This window comes from Camelus bactrianus, chromosome X (genome assembly GCF_048773025.1).
Source record: "Camelus bactrianus isolate YW-2024 breed Bactrian camel chromosome X, ASM4877302v1, whole genome shotgun sequence".
Taxonomy (NCBI): domain Eukaryota; kingdom Metazoa; phylum Chordata; class Mammalia; order Artiodactyla; family Camelidae; genus Camelus; species Camelus bactrianus.
Genome location: NC_133575.1, coordinates 9,949,215 through 9,973,719, shown reverse-complemented (window position 1 = coordinate 9,973,719; position 24,505 = coordinate 9,949,215). Strand labels below are relative to the sequence as shown.

General features: G+C 45.5%; 2 protein-coding genes across 23 annotated transcripts in view; one reads left to right on the top strand and one right to left on the bottom strand.

Annotated features, from left to right (window-relative positions):
* OFD1 (OFD1 centriole and centriolar satellite protein) overlaps positions 1–7,683 on the bottom strand; it is an 85,101-nt gene extending 77,418 nt beyond the window's left edge. For 11 of the 22 annotated variants that reach the window (XR_012504716.1, XR_012504717.1, XR_012504714.1 and 8 more), the window contains exons 1-5: positions 7,317–7,465; positions 7,050–7,148; positions 3,171–3,371; positions 1,109–1,177; positions 993–1,023 (exon numbers count right to left, since the gene is read on the bottom strand). Coding sequence is in view for 10 of the 22 variants with exons in the window: in XM_045525050.2 (XP_045381006.2) it covers positions 993–1,023; positions 1,109–1,177; positions 3,171–3,371; positions 7,050–7,148; positions 7,317–7,439 (523 nt within the window). In the remaining 12 variants the exon portion in view is untranslated. The other 11 variants (XR_012504718.1, XR_006728737.2, XM_045525052.2 and 8 more) reach the window with 7 other exon arrangements.
* Positions 7,684–7,711: 28 nt separating this feature from the next.
* On the top strand, positions 7,712–20,271 carry TRAPPC2 (trafficking protein particle complex subunit 2). The gene is made up of 5 exons (XM_074359327.1): positions 7,712–7,884; positions 15,297–15,408; positions 18,057–18,205; positions 18,622–18,703; positions 20,075–20,271. The coding sequence occupies exons 2-5, from the start codon at positions 15,316–15,318 to the stop codon at positions 20,171–20,173; spliced, it is 423 nt and encodes a 140-aa protein (XP_074215428.1). The 5' UTR covers positions 7,712–7,884; positions 15,297–15,315; the 3' UTR covers positions 20,174–20,271.
* The last annotated feature ends 4,234 nt before the right edge of the window (positions 20,272–24,505 follow it).

Here is a 24,505-nt window from a genome sequence, read left to right as displayed (position 1 = left end):
CTTCCCTGCCCTCCCCAGGCGCACCGCCCTCCCAGCGCCTGCCCGTGCTCACCAACCCAGGAGCTCTGTGAACCCCGAACTGTGGGGACTGAAGGAGGCTTCATCACACATGTGCCGTCAATTGGTAATACCGCTTTCAACCCCTCTGCCTTCAAGCGAGGGGGGGCGAGGCTGAAAATCCCACATTTGTAACCACACCTTGATCTCTGCGGTGACCAGAGACCGGCCCTCGTCCAGGGACCCACCCAGAGTTGGCTCATTAGAACAAAAGACACTCCTATCACCCAGGAACTTACAAGGGGTTCAGAAGCCCTGTTATCAAGAACAGACGCCAAAGACCAACATTAGAACAAGAGATGCATCTCGTGTTCTTATCACTGAGGGAATTACAAGGGTTTTAGGAGCTGTGTGCCAGTAATTGGGGGCAAAGAAAATATATATATTTTCTATTACCTCAGAGCAGTTATGGACTCTATGAAGGTTATTATCAAAGCCAAAATTACAGTCATTTATCAGGCCTATATCAACACTTAATAAAAAAAACACTACTGAACAGACATTTCATTCTTTAAGCAAATATTAATACTCTGTATATTTTACTCCAGGAGGGGGATACCTAGCATACAAAGATAACTGACTTAAATGTTCCCGTTTTTTTATTTTTGGGGAAATGTTCCCAACAGTGGGTATTTATACAAAGACTGGCTTTCCGTCTGTTTGCAGGGCTCTTGATACTGTCCAGCTCTCTGACTTGAGGAGCTAAGAGCTATAAAAAAGATTGAAATTTGGGAGAAATGATCCACATCTGTCAAAACAGATGACTCATTCTGTTTTTTGAAAGGTAAGGTATTGTCAGCAAGAAAAAAAATCAAATGATTCAAATTAAATTCCCTTTTCTTCCCCCTAAAAATGTTTGGTTTCATACTTTTATAGGAAAAAACATGTTACAAAAATATTCTTATTCTCTAAAAATGAAAGATGAAGGTTCCTACCTTTTTGGTCTTCTTTATCAAATCCTGAAATCTGTAAAAAGAAAATATTTTACTTTTATTCAACTATTCAGTTATAATTAGCAAACCATAGTTTTATGAAAACTTAACATTCCTACCAGTGATTTGTAGAGACTGGATTCAGGGTTGATTTTAATGAGTTGTAATAGATCCTGCATAGTAAATACCTTAAAAAAAAAAAAAAAGTAAGTAGACATTTTAACATCAATGTTTAAAAGATAAATGAGGATGCTGCTGAATATAATACTAAGAATCATGCTTCAAATTAAATAAAAAAGATAACTGTTCATAATGTAAAATTGAAGCTTTCTTACACTATTGAATAAATTACAATAAACATTAAGGTCAAAAGGATAAAACTTCTCTCTTGATCATGTAGTTAACCTCCAAACACTTCATATTAAAGATGATATGCCTAATAGAAATGACAGAAATGGTTAACGCCCTATAGATGACAAACATCCGAGGCACCAATGAATATACGAGTGAATTCCAGTCTTTCAACTGCAATGAATTTTAATACCTATTGCTTCAAAATGTGAATAAACTAAGTTTTTACTGTCTTTACAACTATGACTGTTTAAAACTATTTTAGATACACTTTAGTCAAACATTTTGGGCAGCTATTTTTAATATATAATTCTACTACAGTATGTTTCATTTACTATGTCTATCCTGACGACACAGATATTTTCAATTGGTCTTCCTTTGAAGAAAGTATTCTGCACAGCACTTTATAGTATAGAAACCTTCAAGTGTGTGAACTAGACCATTACTGCTATAACTATAAAATTGATGGTTACTTATGCAATAAGCAAAAATTATGAAATCAAATTAGAAACTCAGAGATTGATGGGCCAAAAAAAATTCCTAATGTTGGTACCATTTGGTTGTTAGTGAATGAATACAGCATATTAAATTTTAGAATTTTCAAATTCTAACATGTTCTTATTTTCTTAAAACATTTGAGTATCAAACTTTTGGACAAATACGACCAAGCTAAACAGTAAAAACACAGGACAACCCCGAGCGCGAACCTTAATGTCAGTTAGGGACTTGAGGTGATAAGGATGTGACCACATGTAGGTTCATCGAGTGTAAAAATGTACCTGGTGAATGATGCTGACAGAGCGGGAGGCTGTGCGGGTATGGGGTCAGGGAGCCCACAGGAACTCTCCCTTTCTGCTCCATTTTCTATCATCCTAAAATGCTCTAAAAAGTTAAGTCTATTTAAAAATTAGGGAAAGTTTGCTATACCTACCTTTAAAATAACAAAGTGTGATTAGTATGTTCAATAGAGTTAAAATCATTAGAAAAGTGGTCAAATGTGTCTTTAACATTTGAGAACTCCACCGATTTTTAAAAATTATTCTTTACTTTTCTTATATAATCACAAAGACAAATACCTGAAAAGACTGTACCGTGACAAAAAGCACATTTTAGAGATCTCGACTGACTGCCCTGAGTTGTCACTTACACATCAAATGACCGTGAGCAAATCACCTCCCCTCTCCAGACCCCAGACCCCCTCTGAAACACACGGAACAGCTGAAGTGGGAGCAGCGGTGCCCAGCGCACAGCAGACATTCAACAGGAACGGCGGGTATGGGTCTCAGACGACGGGGAGTGGGAGAGCAACCCTTGCTCTCAAACACTTAGTGATTCTACACATCACAATTTTTTTTAATGCGGAGGAGGTAATTAGGTTTATTTATTTATTTTTTAACAGAGGTGCTGGGGATTGAACCCCAGCTAGGCACATGCTCTACCACTGAGCTATACCCTCCCCGCTACACATCACAATTTTACAAAAGATAAATTAAGACTCCAAGGAATTGTTGGGGGTGTATAGCTCAATAGTAAAGCACGTGCTTAGCATGCGCGAGGTCCTGGGTTCAATCCCCAGAACCTCTGTTAAAAAATAAACCTAATTACACTCCCAAAACCCAACAACAAAAATATTCTAAGGAATTGGTAACAATATCAAATTTTATACTCCTTTGTTACATTATGTAATAAATACATGACGTAAATCCAAAGATGAACAAGAAACAGACCCAGCTAGCCAAGGAGCACTGAGTTATTACGCAGCACTTTACTATCATCTGATGAAAAGGCTGCTGGCAGAAAACTCAAGAGACAGAAAAGCCAAGATGTTACCTTTTCTTTTGCCAAACCACTTTCTGGAAAGAAAACAGAAAGTGAGTACTCATAGCCACATCTTCGTAAGTGATCTGCCACGAGCGAGTTGGAAGCGCCGACCAAGAGGGCGCTCCCTTCCACTGAAATGGACGGGGGCTGCAGGTCCCCAGACAGCACAGGGTGCATCAGTTCGTGGATCAGCTGCTTTCGGAGTTGGGTCTGGATCAAAAACAAAATGGAGCAAGGGGGAAAACAACTTCAGCAGGATTGCTGCACTGGAGACACACAGGTTTGCCACACGAATTAGAAACTTTCCTTTGATTTCCAGAACAGGGCTAGATCCATAGCCCCAAGGCAGAAACCTTCCGCGCTTTATCTGACCCCGTTAGACAAGCAGCTTTCTTTCCCCAGCTGCCAAGCGAACTGGTGATTAGCCCGAAGGCGGGGAGACTCCAATTTCACTGCCCTATGAGCCCATTTCAGCCACTTTTCATCAGGTTATCAAATACAGGAGAAAATTCTGCAACCTCCTCACCTTTCTGCAGACTGTTGGAGGATACGAAAATAATACTGAGTTAAATATATTATAGTATACTGATCAAAATGAAATTGGGTACCCAAAAGGGAAATACCATATACAAGAGAAATCAATAAACCCAAAGAAGGCGTATTAAGATTCACTTTCACATATAGATTATTTACAACTGAAGATACTGAGAAACACAGTAATTTTCCTACATATTATAAGTGAGGAAATTTAGGTTCAGAGTGGATCAATTTCTCAAGGTCTTAACATTAGCATTATCATTCATCTCGGTTTTAAGAAAATCCCCTGCTGGACATTTGTTCTAATCTATTTTGCATACAATCTGGAAACATACAACTGGGCTGAGCTTAAGAGTACACTGTCTAGGTGGAGTTCAGCAGTCAGTAACACCTAATAAATCTTATTACTAGAATATAAGCAAGAAACAAACGGAGTTCTTGTCACACCTTTTTTCTATCCTTTAGCTAGAGAGTTGAATAGTATATAATTACCAGTATAGAACAGAACTTATTATACATACGTCTAAAATACCACAGTAAAAGACACTTACACTGAACAAAATATACATGCTTTTGTTCATCTAATACAATTAAGTAACTGAAATAAAACAAGAAAATAAAGCATCCTCCACCAATAAAATTTAGACGTAGTTTAATTAGATCTGTAACATAGTAAAAATATATTTAGACGCAGCTTAATTCTTGAATATGTACAAGCACATCTGACTGTCCTTTATGATTGGATTACTGCATTCTGTTGATTCTGAAAACTGAAAAAAAGCATAAAAAATAAAAAACTGAAAAAAGTTTAGAGCATCTAACAAACAAGTACTGAAACAGGATAAAAATTCAATGAGTGGATAAAAGCAAGGTACAAAGAAAAGAGTAGTGAACTGTGGAATGACATTACACATAAATTTCCACCTTAACATAAAAAGCATGCCATCTAGCATTCGCTAGAAAGAATCCAAAAACTGGCTGGGGCTTTCCAGCAGCCAACGCAAAAAGGGAAGTCTCTTCAGCATTAAAGACTGTAATGTCCCTCAGACAGAAATAAGGACAATTACTGTGGGAGGAGGGGAAGTGGGAGAGACAAGACTTGTGGACCCTCTGCACATCTCTCAGAAATTAACAGAATAGACTCCAAATAAGGAAAAAAAAGATTTCATAAACTTCATTTAACAGATATTGGTATGACTCTGTACTTAATCATAAATACAAATTCTTTTCCGATACTCAAATAGAATGTGAATTCGGTCACTAAAAAATTCAATGATTTTTAACATTAGAACTCATCCAGGCTAGTCGCTGAACTGAGAAAGTTATGTAGCTCAGCTGGAGACAGTAAAACTCCACCGTGCCACTGATCACGGTAGAATAAGAGAAACCGCGGGGTCAGCAAAAAAACAAAACACAGTATTTCTCTAGAGGAGGCCGCAGCTGTGAAGTGAGTGAGGCTAGTGTAACCCTGATACCAAAGCCAAACAAGGCTAGCTCAAAAAGGATAATGATTGGTCAGTATCAACTGTGACCACAGACATGAAGTCAAACACCATCAAACTAAATCCAAAGCACAGCGAAAGAGCACATGGCACAGCCAGATGTGAGAGCCATTCCACAGAAGAAAGCGCACGAATGCACTCTGCACTACAATTAAATCCAGGTGGGCTCAAGAGTTAACTGAAAAAAATCAAACCTTTTCTAAGAACTTAAAAAGTTCTCTATTTCTTTTAGTGGAAAAGCACTTACTGAGACTACCCAACAAAAAAGTGAAACAATCAATTTGACCGTATAAAAATGTAACTTCAGTATTTTTAGAGCCAAATTAAAATTGAACGCCGACATAACACTGCCACAAAAATGGAAAATAGGTTAAGTTTCTATTAAAGTAGCTCTTATGTATCAATAAGAAAACACTAGCACCCTAGGGGGAAAAAAAAGGGCAGTAACATGAACTGCCAATCCACAGAAAATATGTGCAACCTCATTAATAATCAAAAGAACGAATATTAAAACACAAGGGTTTCTCAATCTTAGATTGGTTTAAAACATGTCAGAACCATAATACTGGAGAGATACAAACATTCTCAAACTGCTGGTGGGATACAAAGTTCACCCTCAAACCCCTAGAGGTTAGGGGCACCCTCCAGATGCCCAGTTGTGCATCCGAGTATTCAATCAAGCATAAACAGTATAGTACTATAGTAGGGAGTTTTTGAAAAAAGTCTGCATATAGGTGGACCTGAGCAGTTCAAACTCATGTTGTTCAAGGGTCAACTGTATTACAACCTTTTAGAACAAGATGCATACACCAAGAGCCTGAAAAATGCTTATGCCCTTTGATTCATTAGGGCCACTTCACCTATCCTAGGCAAAAAATGAGAGATGCAATTGAAGGACTGTGTAGACCTGGGTATAACCTGAATATTCAATAACAGGGGACTGGTACAGAAATTACCCATCCATCCAAAGATGTGCCTGGTGCCAATGAAGTGAGGATTTCAAGAAACTTTTAAGGAGAGAGGAAAACACTCACTATGTAAAACTAAAGAGAATACACAAACTCACACAACACTATGCCAATTAGTGGTTGTATAAGAGATGACTTTTCTTCTTTATGCTTTTCTGTGTTTCTGATGAGCCTGATGTATTTTTAAGTTACAAAAACAATGGACGAGTGGCGGAGGGTATAGTTCAGTGCTGCAGTGCGTGCCTAGCATGCACAAGGTCCTGGGTTCAATCTCCAGTACTTCTATTAAAAGAAATAAATAAAAACCTAATTACCTCCCCCCAAAAAAAGAATAAAAAATAATAAATAAAAAACAATGGAGGAAGAGGAAGGAAAAAAACCCAGCTTACTTTTCCTTCCCATTTTAAGTGTAAAATATTCTTTTGAAATATATATAAGTAATAAAAACACATCTGAGCTAATCCGACCCCTTGCTGGTAACTTATAAGGTGTACTAATAAATATTTCCTGCTCCAGTAATTGTATCTTCCAACATATTTGAAAGAAAAAACGTCTCATTCCCCCAAACTATTCTACAGCAAGCAATCCCTTCATGTCTTCTCTATGGTGTCAATTTCCCCCGTTCATGTATGACTATGACTAAACCACTTAATGATTGAGAAATCTGTAAGCCAGTTTTTAAAACAAACCTAACTTTACTAAAATGTGTTTACTGTTCCAGGATTAAAGAGTTACACAGGGCCAGAACAGCGTAATTCACAAGTACAATCTGCACATCATGCCATTTTTAACACCCAAGACACGGATGTATTTAAATGTGGACTACTTGTTACAGGTGACACTTGTAAAACTGTACAAACAGATACGCCTAAAACTGATACCTTGAGTGTGTCCAATATACCCCGATCCTTAAACGTCTGGTACAGTTTTTTCCGCAATTCATCTTGACTCAACACGTCAGGTTTGGGGGTCATGGTGGACTGGAAGAGAAACCGGTTACGGGTTACCTGGCGGGCAGAAGGGATGTGAATTTCTGTAGACAAACCAGGGCCTCCAAAGAAGCCCTAAGCGGCCCAGGGGGAAGAGGTCTAACGGAAACAAACAAAGGCTCCACTTCCGCCCGCCCGGGAGGGGGCCCGTGCACCTACCTGAGCCACCTGGTGTAGGCTACCTTCCGAGACCGCCCCGCCCCGCCCCGCCCAGGCCACAGTCGGAGACCTCGCCCGAGCGGCAGGCTCAGGCTCAGGGCAATTCCCTGCCCTCAGAGCCATGCTCTACCCGAGGACCGGGAAACAAGCCAACTGAACACCTGCCTCGCACTCCGAACTAGGAACTCAGCCCGAGACGCGCACTGCCTTTCTCCGCGTTCTGATAGGTGGGCGGGGTTGGGCCACGCGCGACTGTCCCCGCGGCTGGAGCGCGGAGGCGGGCAGAGAGAAGGCAAGAAGGCGAGGCGCCGCCTGGAGTCGGCACAGCTCAGAGCTGACCCTTCCCCACCCCGCGGTCCCCCAAACCTAGCCGCGCCCGTCTTGGGTACTACGGCGCACGCCCCCGGCGGCGCCGCGCTCCGGCCGGACCGGAAGCCCCGCCCACGTATCGCGAGAGCGCAACCGGGAGTCTCGCGAGGGCAGCTTCGGGAGTCTCAACGGAAGCGGCGGAGCGCGGGTCTTCCTCCAGAACTGACTGGGCGTTTCCGTTGCTGTGGTCTCGCCGCAGGTAGGGGATGGAGCGAGTGGGCGGCTGGCGCTTCAGGACTCTGGGGGACGTTCCGGGCCCCGCCAGACCCGGGTGTTGGCCCTGTCTCTCCCCTCTGCGCGGGCCGGCTGAGCCCATCGCAGCCCACCCGGCCAGTCCACACCACCTTTCAACTTGCAAGCGGCACACGTCCGCCGGCTCGGGGCTTCGCTTCTTTCACCTTTCACTAGGCCATTCAGATAACCTCGTGTTTCCTAACTGCGGCACTGTTGCCGCTTGGAGCCGGAAATTTTTCGTGGTGGAGCTGTCCTGTGCATTGTAGGATGTTGAGCAGCATTTCTGGTTTCTACCATTGGGTGCCGGTAGCACCTCCCCCCGCCCTGGTTCTGACCCCTGACTGTCTCGGGACATTACTAGGTGTCCTCTGGGAGGCAGAATCGCCCCTGGTTGAAAACCAGTGAGCTAAACTGACTACCCACTGTTGTGCGTGCTGTGAGGAAGACAGGAGAGCCGAGTCTCCAAGATGCTTAAATCTACTTAGAAAAGGAACCAGTCTCTCGACAAACAGTAACGAGAACATTGTAGCCAGAGAACTGGCTAAGAACTGAGATGCACTGTAGACTGGGTAAAGAGTTTAGAAAAAGGTGAAGTGGTTCGAGGTGGACACGAGCGGGCACATCTGAAAAGTGTGACTTCATCAGGACCTTGATGGGTACGATTTGGATGGTAGGCATAAGGCATGGGAGGAAGGGGGAAATTCTGAAAGGAATTTAAAAAAATCAGGACCCTCTCAAGAGCAGTGAGTAACCCGGCCTGACCCCAGAACCCCAAGGGTATAAGGTATCTAAGTCCTATAGGGACTAAATTGAGTGTTGGCTTTGTGAACAGCACTGAAGAACACAATGAATTTTGACCCCTGGCCATGAAGGGCTTAAAAAATTTAAGAGACAGCAAGAGTGACAGGACTTCAATAGGACGTCAAGAGCCTGTAGGTTGGTACTGGGAAATAATTTGAGGAGGGATTTGGTTGGACTTGGAAAGATGGATAAGGTTTACGCACGGAATCAGGGAGTGTATTCCAGGCATGAAGAGAAAAGTAACTGTGGAGTGGACACAATCAGAGTTGGAGAGAAAACTTAAATAGACCAGTCAGCTCTAGCCAAGCTAGAGCAATGAGGCTGAGAAAAGCTGTGCAGAGCAACATGGGACTGTTGGTACTTGATCCTATAAGTGGAGGCATTAACACTTTTCAGCAGAATAGTGAAATGATGAAAAATGTTCTAAGATGATGTTATTGTGTTGTAAATACTGTTAAATAAAAACACATCTGTGCCTGAAGACCCTCTTACCCCCACCTTTGGTTCCCAAATTGAATACAATTAGATTAAATGTCCAAAAGCCAGCATGATCTCACTTGGAGGTAGAGGAACTGCTTGTAATATTAACAGCAGAATGTCGTATTAGAGGACTGTCAATAGTACTCGTCCCGCGTATTGCAGTAGACATGTCCTGTGCCACACTAGATTAGTCTTGCAGCCCCAGGTCTATGGAACTACTGAAGCCACCGCTGTGGGGAGCACGGGGAAGTTTTCTAGAAGTTCCTCTGTAGAGGCTTTAAAGAGGTTTGCTGTAAAAATGGATAGCTTTGGAACTCGAATCGATGAGTTGGAGGGGACTTCTAAGTTCACGGAGTTCATCCTCCACTCCGGCACTGGTGCCCTTCCAGCCTCCCCTTACACATGTCTGGTGATGGAGGGAGGAGTGGGGCCAGTCATCTCACAAGGCAGCCCGGTAATTCTTTTATTGTTAACAAAGTTCTCATATATCAACCCAAATGTCTTTCCATGTAACCTCGAAGGAGCAGCCGTAGGCTTGGCCTCCGGAACAGTTTGGACTGAGTCTGTCAAGTCTAGAGTTAGCAAAGACTTGGCACTCATGTAGGCACTGCCCTCTCCTGACCCCATAGCAGACGTGGGTCACTGATCACAGCAGTCTTTCCTGCTGACCACTTATTCTCATTCTTTCTCTGCATCAGTTCCCAGCCTTCAGTACTAGTTGATTAGAACGGGCTCACGAGAGAAAACCCACTTGCCATCCCTAGTCAAATCCCTTTTCCATTCGGCAGCATCCTATTTACAGATTGTACCACACCCCATACCCCACTCCCCCTCGCCCCACCCCCGCTCAGGTCCAGCATCCTCAGTTCCTTCAGTAGCTCTTGTTTCCAGAGCATTCCCTAGCATAGATCCTTCCCTCCGCCCAGCATACACATTTCAAAGTTATTGATCCTTTTAAAACGCAAGTCCCAGAACTGAGTGCGTTCCCCAGAGATGATATTAGTGAAGAGGGATTGTCTTCTTTTAATGCAACCTAGAATTGCATTAGCTTTTTTGACCACTTGACCAGATGGCTGCCTCTGAGCCTGCAATGAATGAAAACGGGTTCTCCTAGATGAACTGCTCTTAAACTACGTTTCCCTCATCCTATTGTGCAGCTGATTTTTTAAGCCCAATATAGGACTTGATTTAAACCTTTTTAAATTCTATCCTGTTTATGTCACCTGTTTCTCCTTGCCGTGAAGACCTTTTTAATCCTAACTTTGGCTTCTAATAAATTAGCTGCCCATAGTATATTATCTTGGGAGTGTGGAATTTGGCTTCATCTCAGTTACTGATTCAAACGTTGAGCTTGTCTAGGTTAAGGTCAACATCATAGTCTCCCTAGAGACCCCAGGCTGTCCACTGACATGGAGCACTTGGTTAACCTTCCAGTCAGCTCTGAGCTGTCCCTCCTTCAACAGATACTAAGGGCTTCCTGGGGCCCCGTCACTGCTGTAGCTCTGAGGATACCCCAGGCCGTCATCCAGGCTACAGGTCTCCAGTTTGTATATATGTAGATAACCCAGTTACTTCAGAAAGTGAGTTAATGTGTCCCGTGTTTCCCTTCCAGAACAGGGAGTGTAGGTCTGGCATAACTGGTTCTCATAGAATTGCCAAGTACATGAGTAATAACCCCTTCTTTTTGTCTAGGGATTCACATTAAATGAGGTAGTTTATAGCAAAAATTCCCAGCATGCTGTTGGACCAAAAACAGGCACTTAATACCGATTTCTGTTCTTGTTTTCATCTCTTCAGAAGTACTCAGTTATAGACTAGGAGATGAGCTTTTTTGTTCCTGCAAATGGGAATAACACTGACCTCTGACTGTGGCTTTTTTTCTGTTCCTATGACTTCTCCCACGTCACTGACCAGTATTACCATCACATTTGCTAATCCAAGATATATTATTTGCTGAGACCTGAAGACTTTATTGAAACACACCTATCTGGAGATTCACAGCCTACCCAACCTCCTTTCCTCCACACCTGCTGTGTGAAAAATCACTCTTTGAGAAAGCTTAAATTCAGCAAAGGTGTGCCCTCTTGTTTATGTACAGGTACTTGATATAATGACCTTTCTCCCTTGCTTTCTCCTGATAGTAGCCTAAAAAGGCTTTTGTTTTTCTTAACATTCTACACATTTCAGCTCGTTGCGGGCTTTGGCCCTGCTAATGCCAGCCTCACAGGTTTCTGGCCCCATGTTCACATTCATTACTAGCGAGCACCCCGCTTCTTACATCATGTGCACGGGCTCTTCCACTTCACGGTAGTCCAGAGCTCCCTGTTAATGTCTACTTTTCTCTCTCAGAAGCAGCTCAAGTCATCTTAGCCATCAGACAGCTGTTTTCACTACTGGGAGTCCTGGCCTTGTTAAGGGAGGAGTTCTTCCTCGGGACCTTAACAGTTCTGGCAGCTTCTCACAAAGGTGCTGTTAGGCACTGGAATACAGGCTTCCTCCATCAGGCCTCTGAGGCCCCGAGCGCCTGGGCACTGGAGCTTTCAGAAGGTTCTCTTCCTTGTTAAGGCTACCCTGCCCCACCCCCGCCCCCGCCGCTGTGCCTCTCGTTCCTGCCTTCTCTTTCCCACATTCCAGCAGCAGCCTCCCAGCTCACTGCCCAGACAGCCCCTCTTCGCAGGGCCATTCTGGGAGCACTGCGCACTTTCTAGGTACAGGGCTGTGTTAGGGGAGGGGGTACTTGCTGGAAAAACACAGCCACCGTTCTTTTCAGTACTCTTATCCCCATGTGGCTCCGAGTTGCTTCACCTCAACGTACCATTGCCTGCCCAGCCACCCCCGAACCCCCACCCAGTGCCTTGAAACCCACAACCCATGGTAGGTGAACTCCTTTGGTCCCCAGTCTCTGTAGGATGCCACCTTCTACCTTTTTGCTGACACTTCCTTGAGTATTTCCCTTTTTCTTATACCTGCAGGTTTTTCAACTTTGATATGTGTGTTAGTTTCCTACTGGGGCCAAACTACCACAAACTTAAGAGGTTTAAAACAACACAGACTTACAGTTCTGTAGCACAGCAGTCCGGCACGGGTCTCACTGGGTGGAAGTCCCTTCTGGAGGCTCTCAGGAATACTGTTTCTCCGTCTTTCTAGCTTCTCCAGGCCACCTCACTCCTCGGCTCCCAGCTCCTGGCTCCTTCCTCCATCTTTAACGCCAGCAGCGTTGTAACTCCAGGACCACCCTTCCGTAGTGACACCACCCCCTGACTTTCTCTTGTCCCGCCCTCGTCCACTTTTAAACGCCCGGGTAATTACATTGGGCCCACCTGAGTAGTCCAGAGCCGCTTCCTGTCTGAGATCAGCTGATGGGCAGCCTTAGTTCCCTTTGCCGTGTAAATTAACATTCACTGGTTCTGGAAATTAGGACACCTTGGTGGGGTTCAGGGGAGCCATTCTGGCTACCATCACATGTTCACAATGGACCTGCTCGTTTTCATCCCTCTTCCCTCCCTTTTATTTCCTTTCTCGGTGAATAGCAGCATCATCTTGAAACTGTGCTTGATCACCTCAGCCAGACGTTTGGAAACATCCCTCATCCTCAGTTCCCCAGTTTAACTCATTGCCAAGCTACCTCCGCACCCTGGAGATGCTTGAAGGGCCCTCATTTCAGGTGATGGGGCAATGGAGCAGGTTTAGAACAGCTCCGCCCTCGCAGGCAGTCCCGTGTACCAGACAGCACGGAATGCTGGAGTGTGTCACCATGGCTCACTCCCTGGGCATAAAAAGCCCAAGGGTTAAAGGACGGTAGACATCCCGTCCTGAGACACAGGGCTTATGCCCTCCCGAGGCTTCCTGTCCCCCCACTTCAGCAGCTCCTTGTCAGAATGGAATCAGGCATTGCATCTCTTTTTATGGAAAGCTGTGTGTGAAATCACTATCGGCAGCTCGTGCTGCCCTGCCGGGCAGCGTGTGATCGACCCTTTCTGCAGTACATCCTTCAGTTCCCTGCTGTTACCCATGCTGGGCTGCTCCCCCAGACACCGATTTCCATGTAGGGGTGAGTGTGGCGGGGCAGGGGTGGGCCATCTTCCTTATGCATGTCTCCTTTCCTGCTGCTGCTTAAATGTGTGTAGGAGAGAAGTAGTTTCCTGGCAACATTTTTTTGTTTTTGTTTTTTTTCCTGCTGCTGCTGTTTAATGTGCTGAAAAAAGTCAGCCCTTCCCTTGGCAAACTCCAGCTATGAAACCTTCCCAGCAAGAATGAATGAGGTCATTGTTTACTCTGTTGAAATTTCAGGCTCCCATCCCTCTTCCCTTCACTTGTTCTGGAGAATTATCGCCAGTTCGCCCGGGCTTGCATAGCTTTTGTGTCATTCCTGCTTCTCTTGGTCGTCCATTACTTGGTTGTCCATTACTGTTTGGCCTCCGTGGCCCCTGCTGCACTGCCGTCGTGGGGCCACAGCGGCCTCACACAGTGGCGAGAGGACGGCAGGCCAGACGAGCCCACGGGCTGCGGCATGCAGCCGCCGCCCCAAATAACTTTTCAACCCCTCCTTACTTCATCAGGCCACAGGGGTTGCCCACCTGCCTTTTCCTCCAGTCACGGCCTTCCGATTCCAGAGTTGAAAGTGCCAGCTGTGCCCTGATTTCCTCTACAAAACGTTGTATTCATCAAGGAATACAATTCAGATGTCTTCTGATTTGGTCACAGGTTCTGTGTCACTCCATGGAAGTCCCGGTGAGGCCAGATGAGCCCTGGGGCGCGACGCGCCTCAGTGCCGTTCCCCGAGACGGTGTGCTCCCAGCTAGGGAGACCCCCCGACGCGAGGAGGCCTCACTCGGCCCACATCTCCGTGTGCGGGCGCTCCCCTGTTGTTCTTGGTCACGTTTCCTGAGCGCCTCCCAGGAGCCAGGCACCCTGCTGCGCGCCTTACGGCCACTACGTGGTGTCGTCCTCGGACTCACCCGAGGGGCTACGATTGTCATCCCCACCGTTACCTTGATTTCTGAGAAGGAAACAGACGTTGGGAGATGAAGGACCGTGCCTGGGCTCCTGTTGCTAGAGCTAGACATGAACCTAGCTCTGTCTGATCCCAAAGACCTTGTGCCGAAAATGCATGCATAAGTCCATCCACCCGTCTGTCCACCCGCCCAGGTTCTGACAGTGCTAAAAGCCACAGAATCCTTGATTTCTCTCCCACCACGCCACTTTTTCTTAGTTTTATTCCTTTAGCAGACCTATTAACCCTAGTTCCAAGACGTCTTAATGCCTCAGAATGTCTTCCTTTTGGGATTATGACATCTTCCATCTTTTCTAGAATACAAAGCTGTTTCTTCCTCTTATGAATGGTGTTTGAAGAGGCATATCCCAGGCTCTTTCATTTGCAGAGTGACATTCACAGCATAGATCCTTTGGGTGGGAAGATGACAAGGACCGCCCAGGCTGTAGATAAATGCCATAGGCTCTCTCCTTTGTGTAAATGACGTGCGTCAGAGTGGTGTTTAGCCTCCTCCGAAGCACCCTTCCTGAAAATGTCCAAGGCAAGCGAATTTTCCCCTAATTAGCACTTTTATTAATCTTTCCCATGTCAGTGCTAATGCTAACCAGTCCAGTTCCAGTTTAGCCGGCTTACGGTAAAACATGAGGGTGTTTTTACGATTTCATATTAGAGGTCTTTCAGTTTCCCTATGAAAATACAGTCCTGGATTCTACAACGCATATCACAGATGAATAATTTAATCTCATGCAAAAGCCATATAGCAGATAAACAACAAGGCCCTACTGTACAGCACAGGGAACTATGTTCAATATCTTGTAATAGCATATATTGAAAAAGAACATGAAAAAGAATATATATATATAAAACTGAAACATTAGGCTGTACACCAGAAATTAAAACAACACTGTGAACTGATTATACTTTTGATTTGTTTTTTTTTAAAAAAGGCATATATGTATGTGGTATATTGGAAAGCATGCCAAGCCTTGGGGCCACCTCCTCTGCAATTCAGGCTTAAGTAAATAAATGGCGTTCTTCACTTCCTGTTAACCGTGTTTGGTTTTCAATATTGAGTATTAAAAATATTATTTTCATTTAATTAGGAGCTGTATATTGAAGACAATGTCTGGAAGCTTCTACTTTGTCATTGTGGGTCACCACGATAATCCAGTCTTTGAAATGGAGTTTTTGCCAGCTGGAAAAGCAGAATCCAAAGTGCGTATGGAACCTTAAAAAAATTCCGTAACAATTGTTATACATTGTTGTCATGATAAAGGTGTAATGTGATTTTTAGAACTGGGAGAGACCTGGGCAGATCAGGTAACGACGCCACCACGGTTAAATGAGGCCGCCCTGTGGCCCCACGGGTTGATAGAAGCCAGCCAGGAACACCCTCTGAATTGTTTATTCATTCTCTGATTCAGCACACACTTGGCACGTACTGGCAGGATGTCCTGGGGCTCTTTTTCCTGGCCTTTGACTCAGTGTCACCCCCTGTGGAAAGCTGCTCCTTGAACACACAGAAATATAGTTGACCTGTTGTGGGCCTGCAGGAACAGTTGTCACTGCCTTGAAATGCCCGGAAAGCCCATCTGGCGCAGTGAGTCACGTTGTTCATCAGGACGTACGTACTAGATGCATTTACACCTGGGGGTGTGAAAGGGGCCCCTCCTGCTGCTGCTGCCCGAGACGGGCCGTTCTCAGGCGCCTTCCGCAGCGCCCACTGGCCGGGTGCCCGCCTGCTCTCCGCCCCAGTGCCACCACCAGCTTGGTTGTTGTCAGGGATGGTTCCAGAGGAACAGGCTTGCTTCTAGAACACACTGCCGTTCAGAGGAACAGCCCCGTAGAGTCTGGAGGTGGGAGTAGCCGGGTCCCTTCCACCTTTCTGCACAAGGCTGCATGCCTGATAAGTTGCTGACGAGTTACGCTTTCTCCCACCCTCCAAAAATAAGCTTTAATGTCCTTTAAGGCAGGAACTCATGTCTGAGATTGGTGGTGATGGTAATGTCCAGTGTAAGACGCTTCTCAACTATTCAGATCTCGCCACTAAATGTAGAAATTTCAGGTGTTAATCCTAGCAGGTGTTGTCGCTACATTATTTTCCCACATTCACATGAGCACACGGCTCATTAAAACTGTGGCCGGAGCGGGGGAGGGTACAGCTCAGTGGCAGAGTGCGTGCTTAGCATGCACGAGGTCCTGGGTTCCATCCCCAGGACTTCCATTAAGTTAAGTAATTAACTAACCTAATTACCTCAACCCCCAAAAGAGAATTTTGATTGGCGGCATCTCTGTATCAGCAAGTGCTTTGTGTGATACACGGCTCCTTACGTATAGTTTTTCGCTCAGCACAGGGGCCTTGTGGAAGGCGAAGCAGTTCTGCAAAAATCCTCTGCTGCATGACTTGATCTTAGTTCTTTTTCCTGCTACCACTCACTTTCTTAAAACGTTTCTGTAGTTTTCTTCTAATCTCCCACGATTGATCATCAGTGTAGAGGAAAACACTGCTGTGAGCCAGACACAAAATGCATCCATTTCTCTGAGGGTTAAAGTGGCCTCGTCATGGTGACGCGAGAGAGGCGTAAACTGGCTGCACAGGGGGCTCCAGGGCCACCGGCAGCCGTCCCCCAGCCTGGTCCCAGCAGCAGCCGCCTGGGCGAGGAAGTTATATTGTTCCCTAGGGCTGCCGTGACAGGACCAGAAACTGGGTCCCTGAGAGCAACAGAAGTGTTCTGTCTCACAGTTCTGGAGGCCAGAAGTCTGAGACCAAGCTGTCGGCAGGGCCGCGCCCCGTCCAGAGCCACTGGGGAAGGTCTGTCCCAGGCCTCTCTCCCAGCTTCTGGCAGTTCTGGGCTTGTGGTCAAACTTGTCCTCAGGTGGCCTTCTTCCTGCATGGGTGTCTGTCTCCAGACTTCCCCCTTTTATAAATACCCAGTCGTTGGATTAGGGACCCACGACCTCATGGCAATTAATGACATCTGTAATGACCCTCTTTCCAAGTATAGCCACATTCTAAGGTACTGAGAGGTACGGCTGCAACATAGGAAGGTGGGGCACACAAATTCAACCTATAACACAGGTGCTCTTTGGAAAACGCATTTTGAGAGTAAGAATTCCACGGGAGTGAGACTGCATTCCAGGTTGTGAGTTCCCTCTCCACATTCTGGTGGGACACTCCCACCTTTTCTAGTTAAGCCTTTTCAGCCCGTGAAAAGGACACTGCCAGCTTTGACAGGACCGTCTCCTGCTGTTGGCGCAGGTGACTGCACACAGTGGGGCTGAGCACAGCCTTCTGCCAGGTAAGCTTACACCTCCAGGAGGCCTCTGCCGGGCTGTCCACTGCTCAGCATGTGTCGCTGCACACGAAACCCCCCTCCCCCTGCCACCCCCACCCACGGCCTGTGCCAGCAGCCGTCCTTCACCACCTCCTTACCCCGGCCTACCGAAGCTGCTGTCCTTTATCCATAACCACGAGTTTCTTCCTGTCTTCCTCCTCAAAAAGATGCGAGCCTCTTGAAAGTAGGATCTACCTTTTTTTTAAATGTAGTATTCTTTTTTCACATGCTTAAATGGCTATAGCATTTAGTAACTTCCTTCCTGCAAAATTAAAAAAATCTATATAGTTTTTTGAATATGTCATTTCATAAGTCATTAGCTGTTTCTATTTGTTGAGTTTTAGATATCAAATTAGAATACAGAAAATGATGTGAAAACACTGAAGATCTTTTATGTCTCATGATAGTAATAATAGAAGTAAAAGTAGAAAGCTTCCCCTCCACGAGGAAGCTGTACAGAATTTAAGAGGAAAGAGCGTTTTGACACTGCACGGAAATGTTAACCTGCTGCTGCTGGCTGTCACCCAGGACGACCATCGCCACCTGAACCAGTTCATAGCGCACGCTGCTCTCGACCTTGTGGATGAGAACATGTGGCTGTCGAACAACATGTACTTGAAAACTGTGGACAAGTTCAATGAGTGGTTTGTTTCAGCATTCGTCACTGCAGGTCATATCCTTTCCTACTCAATAAAGAGGGCTAATGAAGGGGGGGGGGGCAGTAAACCAGCCCAACACGGGGCCTAGACACTAGGCTCTGAGTCTGTAGACTACAAAGTGTCAGGTAAAAATCACCATTTCCGGGGCTTTTACTTTCTTAGGGAAAAAACATCCACTTTTAAAACCGAGTCTCATTTGTAAACCTAAGGTTTATCTGAACCATATCAAGAGTGATTTTATTTTGCAGTTATGTTCTAACTTAAAAAGATTCTGTTCTCTTCAAGGTAAAATTAACCTAACTTTGAACCTGGGTGATGTATTCCACTTTTCGAAAGCAAAATACACTGCGTGTCACTTATCTGAGGACTGTTGTATCAGCGGATTCCTTTTCAGCTTTCATTTCTAAAGATTATACCTTAATTATTTCACATATGAGATTCATTATGCTGCATGACGTAAGGCAAGAAGATGGAATAAAGAACTTCTTTACTGATGTCTATGATTTATACATAAAGGTATGGTATGTTCTGTAACTGTAATAATCTGATTATAAAAAGGGATTCAATTAGGAAAAAAAAAGGATCCAAACTTGACAAGAACCTGGCCTGCTGAAGTACCTCACTGAGACTGCCCAGTTTCCACCTCAGACCAGCTCTCCCCCTGTGCGCCTTGCCCCTGGCAGCGCCTCCCCCAGCACGTCTCCACCACCACGGTCACGTATGGAGGGCAACAACTCGTGGTCGGCATTTTCAGATCAGTTTCATTCTCCCCCTTTTGGTGCATCTAGTTGATTTTATGAGGGAACCCTAAAGAGAGAGGCAGAAGCGGTCTACATAAGGGAAGCTGCTTCATAATTCTAATAAAATGTCTTCCATCTACTCAACAAATAAGTTACAATGCAATGCATCTAGGTCATAAACCGGTAGGAAGTGATTCATGTGTTATCAAAGAGTCACTCGAGGGGAACAGTGCCACCTGCATTTTGTGATATTAACTGGAGAAAATGAAATAGTAATGAGATGTCAGTGGTTTAACTGCAGTGATAACAGTATATTCTTTTTTTAATGGTTAGGGGGTGGGTATTTCTCTATTTCTCTTTCAATGGAGGTACTGGGGATTGAACCCAGGATCTCATGCATGCTAAGCACACACTCTACCACTGTTTTTATACCCTCCACCCCAACAGTATATCCTTAATTTAAATGCATGGTATTTAGATGAGATTTTTTGCGTATCAGAACAGTTAACAATCAATATTCCTAGTCAGAAGTAGCAAATACATAGCCTTCTTATACAGACGGACAACGTCAAGTGATGAAGGTATAGAAGTTGGTCACTCTCCTCATTTGTGACTCCATCCAGGACTAATACTCTCACACATGTTATTATGTACCCTTTACATCTGAGGAACTCATCACTTCACCTCGTGCTAAGGGAGAGTATTAAAAACCTGACTTAAAAGCTTGCCTTGCAAGAGTGACTTCTCATAGCAGTGTGGCAGAACTTTTTCTTCACTCTGAGCGAATGGCAGACTTAGTTTGCTTTATGTAGCCAACCGGCCTGACGGACAAACCCCATCTTTATGACAAACGTGAGTGGATGGGCGTTTCACACACAGGTGACCCCCGGAAGTCAGCTGAGCTGACGCAGGCAGCACTGCCCCGACCACAGGTACTTCCCTAAATTCCAAGACAGAAACTTCCTTAAAGGGATGTTACTGTTTAACAATGCAACATTTTCACTGCAGCTGAAAAATGTAGTCTTCAGACTTTTGTTTTGAATGTCTTTGATGACTTAAAAGTTCAAAATAATTTCCTTTTAGGGACCTATGATTTGTCAGCCGTGTTCCTTTGACAAACTCACTCTAATACTTTCTTCTCTCCTAGTTTGCAATGAATCCGTTTTATGAACCCAATTCTCCTATTCGATCAAGCGCATTTGACAGAAAGGTTCAGTTTCTTGGGAAGAAACACCTTTTAAGCTGAATGCAGAAAATTCAGAAATAAACAATGTCACTGGGATGGGGTGTACTCAGGAATGTGTACATTGTAAGTAACTTGATTAAACAGCCAGAAAAGTTTTACTTGTAGCCTCCATTTATCTAAACTTAATGAAATTGCTTTTATATTTAAAAACAGTAAGTTCAATTTCTTACCATTATCAACAGATTGATACTTGCTTGTGAGTGGTGTTATTTACAAAAAGCTCTTTATCAATAATCTTGAAATATTTTTAAAACCTGAGAATAAGCTTTTGGCTTTCTTTGCTCTTATAGCTTGATCGTGATGTAATAACCCAGAACCAAATGTCACCGTCAAGCTTTGGTAGGCAGATTTAAAACTGAAAGCTTCTGTAGTGGGGAGTGAAGCTGACAGCACGCACATGGGCTTATCAGTACATGCAGAGATGCTCTGAAAACGCACAGGCAGCGTACACAGCACTGCCCCAGAAGCTGAAGCAAAGAGCCTGTGCAGCACCAAAGGCGGCGCGCCTGCCCCTGTCGGAGGCTGGGGACAGTCGTCCTGCCGCTCTAGAATCCTGGGTCCATGTCTGTAAAACAGGAGGCTCGGACCAAAGTAGCAAGCTCTGTTCTTACGTTTCCCTCCCCTCAGACAGCTAACTAAAGACTAAGTGGGCCTGCTGATAGCTGTACTAGTAAAGAGCTGTGGGCAGGGCTAGAATTGTAAAGCAGGAAAAGCTTGCGTTACAGTCACATCTGCACTCTCGGCCCTTTAGGCTGTATACAAGGGGGTGGGAGGGGCCTCTTGTGCTGAAACAGTGTGGCGTCCCCCTGTACACGAGTAAGTGTCCATTGACAAGCAGATAACATCACCAGGTATTTTCTGTGCTAATTGTGGGCACTGAAGAATTTTGTTCATTCTGAATAACCTGAGCAAGGAATTCTAAGTGTGGTCTTGTATCCTCATGTGAAGTGGCTACCATAATTTTTTGTCCTATTTATTCGATTTCCTAAATAAAGATGTCTGTCCAAGATTATGGCAGTTTGATACTGACTGTTTTAAGTGCTGCTCACCCCTCCACTACTGCCATCTTAGTCCCGTTTCCCCTACTGAAAGTCTGCAGACTAACACTATGCAGAACTCGGATCGCCTCAAACCAGCTGCCAGAGCTTTGGGAGCAGAAAAAGATACTCAGCTAGGAATCCAGGAGTAGTTCCAGCCCCGCTCATTGGAGAGACCCACGCGGATGTACTGTCTGCAGGCTGCTCTGCCCTCCAGGATCGGGGAACCCAGAGGGCGGTGATGCGCCCGCCTGTCCGTAGCAGCAGTGTGGGGTTTCAGCAGGAGGGCGTAGGGTGGGGCGGTTCAGACCCCGGCTCAGCCACACAACGGCGGTGCCCTGCACACAGTGAGCCTTTCACCAGGCCTGTGATGGTGAGACGGGAACACGAACGCGGGCCCTGTGTGAGTGGACCGGTGTAGTTAAGTATCAGGTTTCACGTGACTGCCTCTGAAGGAGCCTGAAGGCAAGTGATGAGCTTAGGAGTGGTGGGACCTCAAAGGTGGGCCGCACTGGGAAGGCCTGTGCGCATCTACGTTAGCGTTCCCAAAGCGCTTCACGTAAAATGCGCAAACCCCAGTCTGTCCCCTTTCACTTCCTAGGGTGCTTCAGGGGTGCCCGTGTTTTCCACGTGTGTAGACCGCTGATCTCCTGTGCCCTGCTATGCCGTCCTTTCACTTTTTGTCACGACGGCACCTCCTGGTTGACCGTGCACAGTGGTGACCTCTCAGGATCCGCTGACGACACAGATCCACGTTTCCACCTAACACCTCCCTGCCCCACAAGCCGCGGGTGTCGTGGAACTGGCGTGACAGTGCCATGGTCTTAAAGTGAAAGCTTACCCAAGTTTTTATAGAAATGTGAAACACAAGGTTGTGTTCCCTTTGACCAGGGTAGGGAATTTTTCCCAAGGGGGGGAAGGTGACAAAAACATTAACTCATCGACAAATGTGCACTTTGCCATCTTCCACGTGGCACACTGATGGCTACATCGACTGTCACGTGGACATCTGTCCATCTCCCAAGTTCAGTGGTTTGACCTTTTAACACTGAACACTCTCTCAAAGGCGTTATATCCGCAGACAGTGCGAAAGCACCTGTGCCAGGCCGGGTGGCGGGCATCGGCAGTTATGGTGGGGCCCCTCATCCCGGAACAGGGCAGCGCCGTGCTCCCTCGGGGCTCTGCCGCTGCTTCCGCCACTCGTGCCACCACGGTCACCTGCTCTGCTCCCCAGCTCTCGCTTTCTCCCCACTTCTCATCTTTGCCTAGGAAACACCAGCCCATCAAAGCCCTTTGACTTAAACAGAAGAATCAGGTTTCCAGCTACCTTTTGTTGCCTTTGGAAGAGCTCCTCCTCCGGTGACTTGTCACTGCTTTGAAGGCCGAGGCTCCTCAGTCAGGTCCCGTTCCTCCTCCTCCTGTCACAGTTCAGTACCGTGTGGGTAGTCAGCCTCCGTCCACCAGGCCCCTCTACGTCACGGTGTGAAGCCGATCACTCTCCCTTCCATCAGCCTGTCTGCACACACGAAGATACGCTCCTTTGATCGTTTTTTGCTGCCCAGCTCTAGACCTCTTGAACGCCAACTAACCTAATCCCTGAATATTTAGCTGAAAAAGAGTTACGGTGAAGACGCTTAAAAGTTAGAAAAATGACTAAGGTGTTAGTTAAATCCATACAAGTATCGAAATTACACATTTTGTATAAATACCTACACACACGTTATGGGCTGAATTGTGCTCCCCCAAAATTCATATTCAATAGGCCTAGTCCCCGGTCCCTCAGAAAGGGACTATATTGGAGAAGGGGCCTTTAAAGAGGTAATTTGAGTTAAAATGACCCCATGGGGCTGGTCCCTATTCCAATCTCACTGCTGTGCTTATAAGAGGAAATCTAGACACAGAGAGGCCAGGGGTGGAGGGAGTGCTCTGTGCAGAGGAAAGGTCATCTGCCAGCCACGGAGAGAGGACTCAGGAAGAACTAAACCATATACCTTGATGTTGGACTTGTAGCCTCCGGAACGGTGAGAAGGAGCTCCCAGTGTTCACACCACCTCGTCTGGCACTCACGGCAGCCACAGACACTAACACAGTGCCCTTCCCTAGGTACCAAACACCTAGACAGACCCCCGAGGAGCTGGCGCGTGGCTATCTCCACGCCCAGGGACCGGGTGGCATTGTCCCCTGTCATTTTCAACCATGTGACTCATCTATTCAAAACACGAACAAAAAATTTACTCCTAATACCCACTGTTGACCAAGGTGTGGGAAACTGGCACTTCAATATACTACAGCTATTTATCTATCAATGGGGAATGGTTTGAATGGAGGGTGAGACACCCATGCAGCTAATAAATGAGGTAGGTCTACTACAGTGGAAATATATCCAGACAGAGGAAGAGAAAAGTGCAAGTCCTAATAATCAGTACACCTGATTTAAAATAACAAGCCCTCTAGAGGAAAAGGAATATATAATATACACCAGTTTGTTAATGGTGGGTTCCTATTTTGTTTTTTGAATGGAGGATTGTAGGTTTTTGGGGGGGAGGGGGAACTGATTATAAATAATGACAACTACAATTCTCTTTAACCTGAGAATACAAAGAGATTTCATTTCCCCAAATTTAAAATGCTAAAATGGTTTGCTTAAAGCCAAATTGTCTGCTATGTTAGGAAGTCAGACTTTCAAAAGCTTAGCTTACTGTAATGATATTCTTTGTCAGTGGTTCCCACACAGTGGGACCAGGGAGAGAACTCTCAATCTAGCTGTTCCAAAATGTACTCCCCGACATGACACCCCCCACCAAAGCATGTCCCTTGATAACCCACCGCCCCACAGTCAAGGGTTCTGTCCTCATGAACACGCAGTCCAGGCGGTGGTGTGCCTCTGCAGGACAGGACTGGCAGGAATGGCACAGCATGTGAACTTGAACTTTACCCACGTGAGAACACAATTTGCTTTATCAGTAAGTCTGTTCACCACGGTAAAATGACAGAAAAATCTCGAGACCAAATCACTAAACACTGTTCAGTGGCAGAGAAGACACTGAATAAACATGACCAAATAAAGACATCTTCATTTCCCCTCCCACAAAGTACAATCCACACGTAGTGCTTCCTCCAAGGGTTGTCACTGCTCTGCTGGAAAGTCAGCTTCTCTGCTGGACGGGGTCACACGTGTGGCACACAAATGACAAGTGATCACCAGAGAGAACAATTGTGATGTAGAATGAAAACGTGAATACGTACATCACTTTAAAGAGAATGAAGTAATAAAATCAAACAACTGCCGTGCAAA

Excerpts from the sequence above, each read along its gene's own strand:
- TRAPPC2 (XM_074359327.1), top strand. The coding sequence starts at position 15,316 with ATGTCTGGAAGCTTCTACTTTGTCATTGTGGGTCACCACGATAATCCA. Across the intron at positions 18,206-18,621 it reads TTCGTCACTGCAGGTCATAT|GAGATTCATTATGCTGCATG; the intron begins CCTTTCCTACTC and ends TATTTCACATAT. Across the intron at positions 18,704-20,074 it reads TCTATGATTTATACATAAAG|TTTGCAATGAATCCGTTTTA; the intron begins GTATGGTATGTT and ends CTTCTCTCCTAG.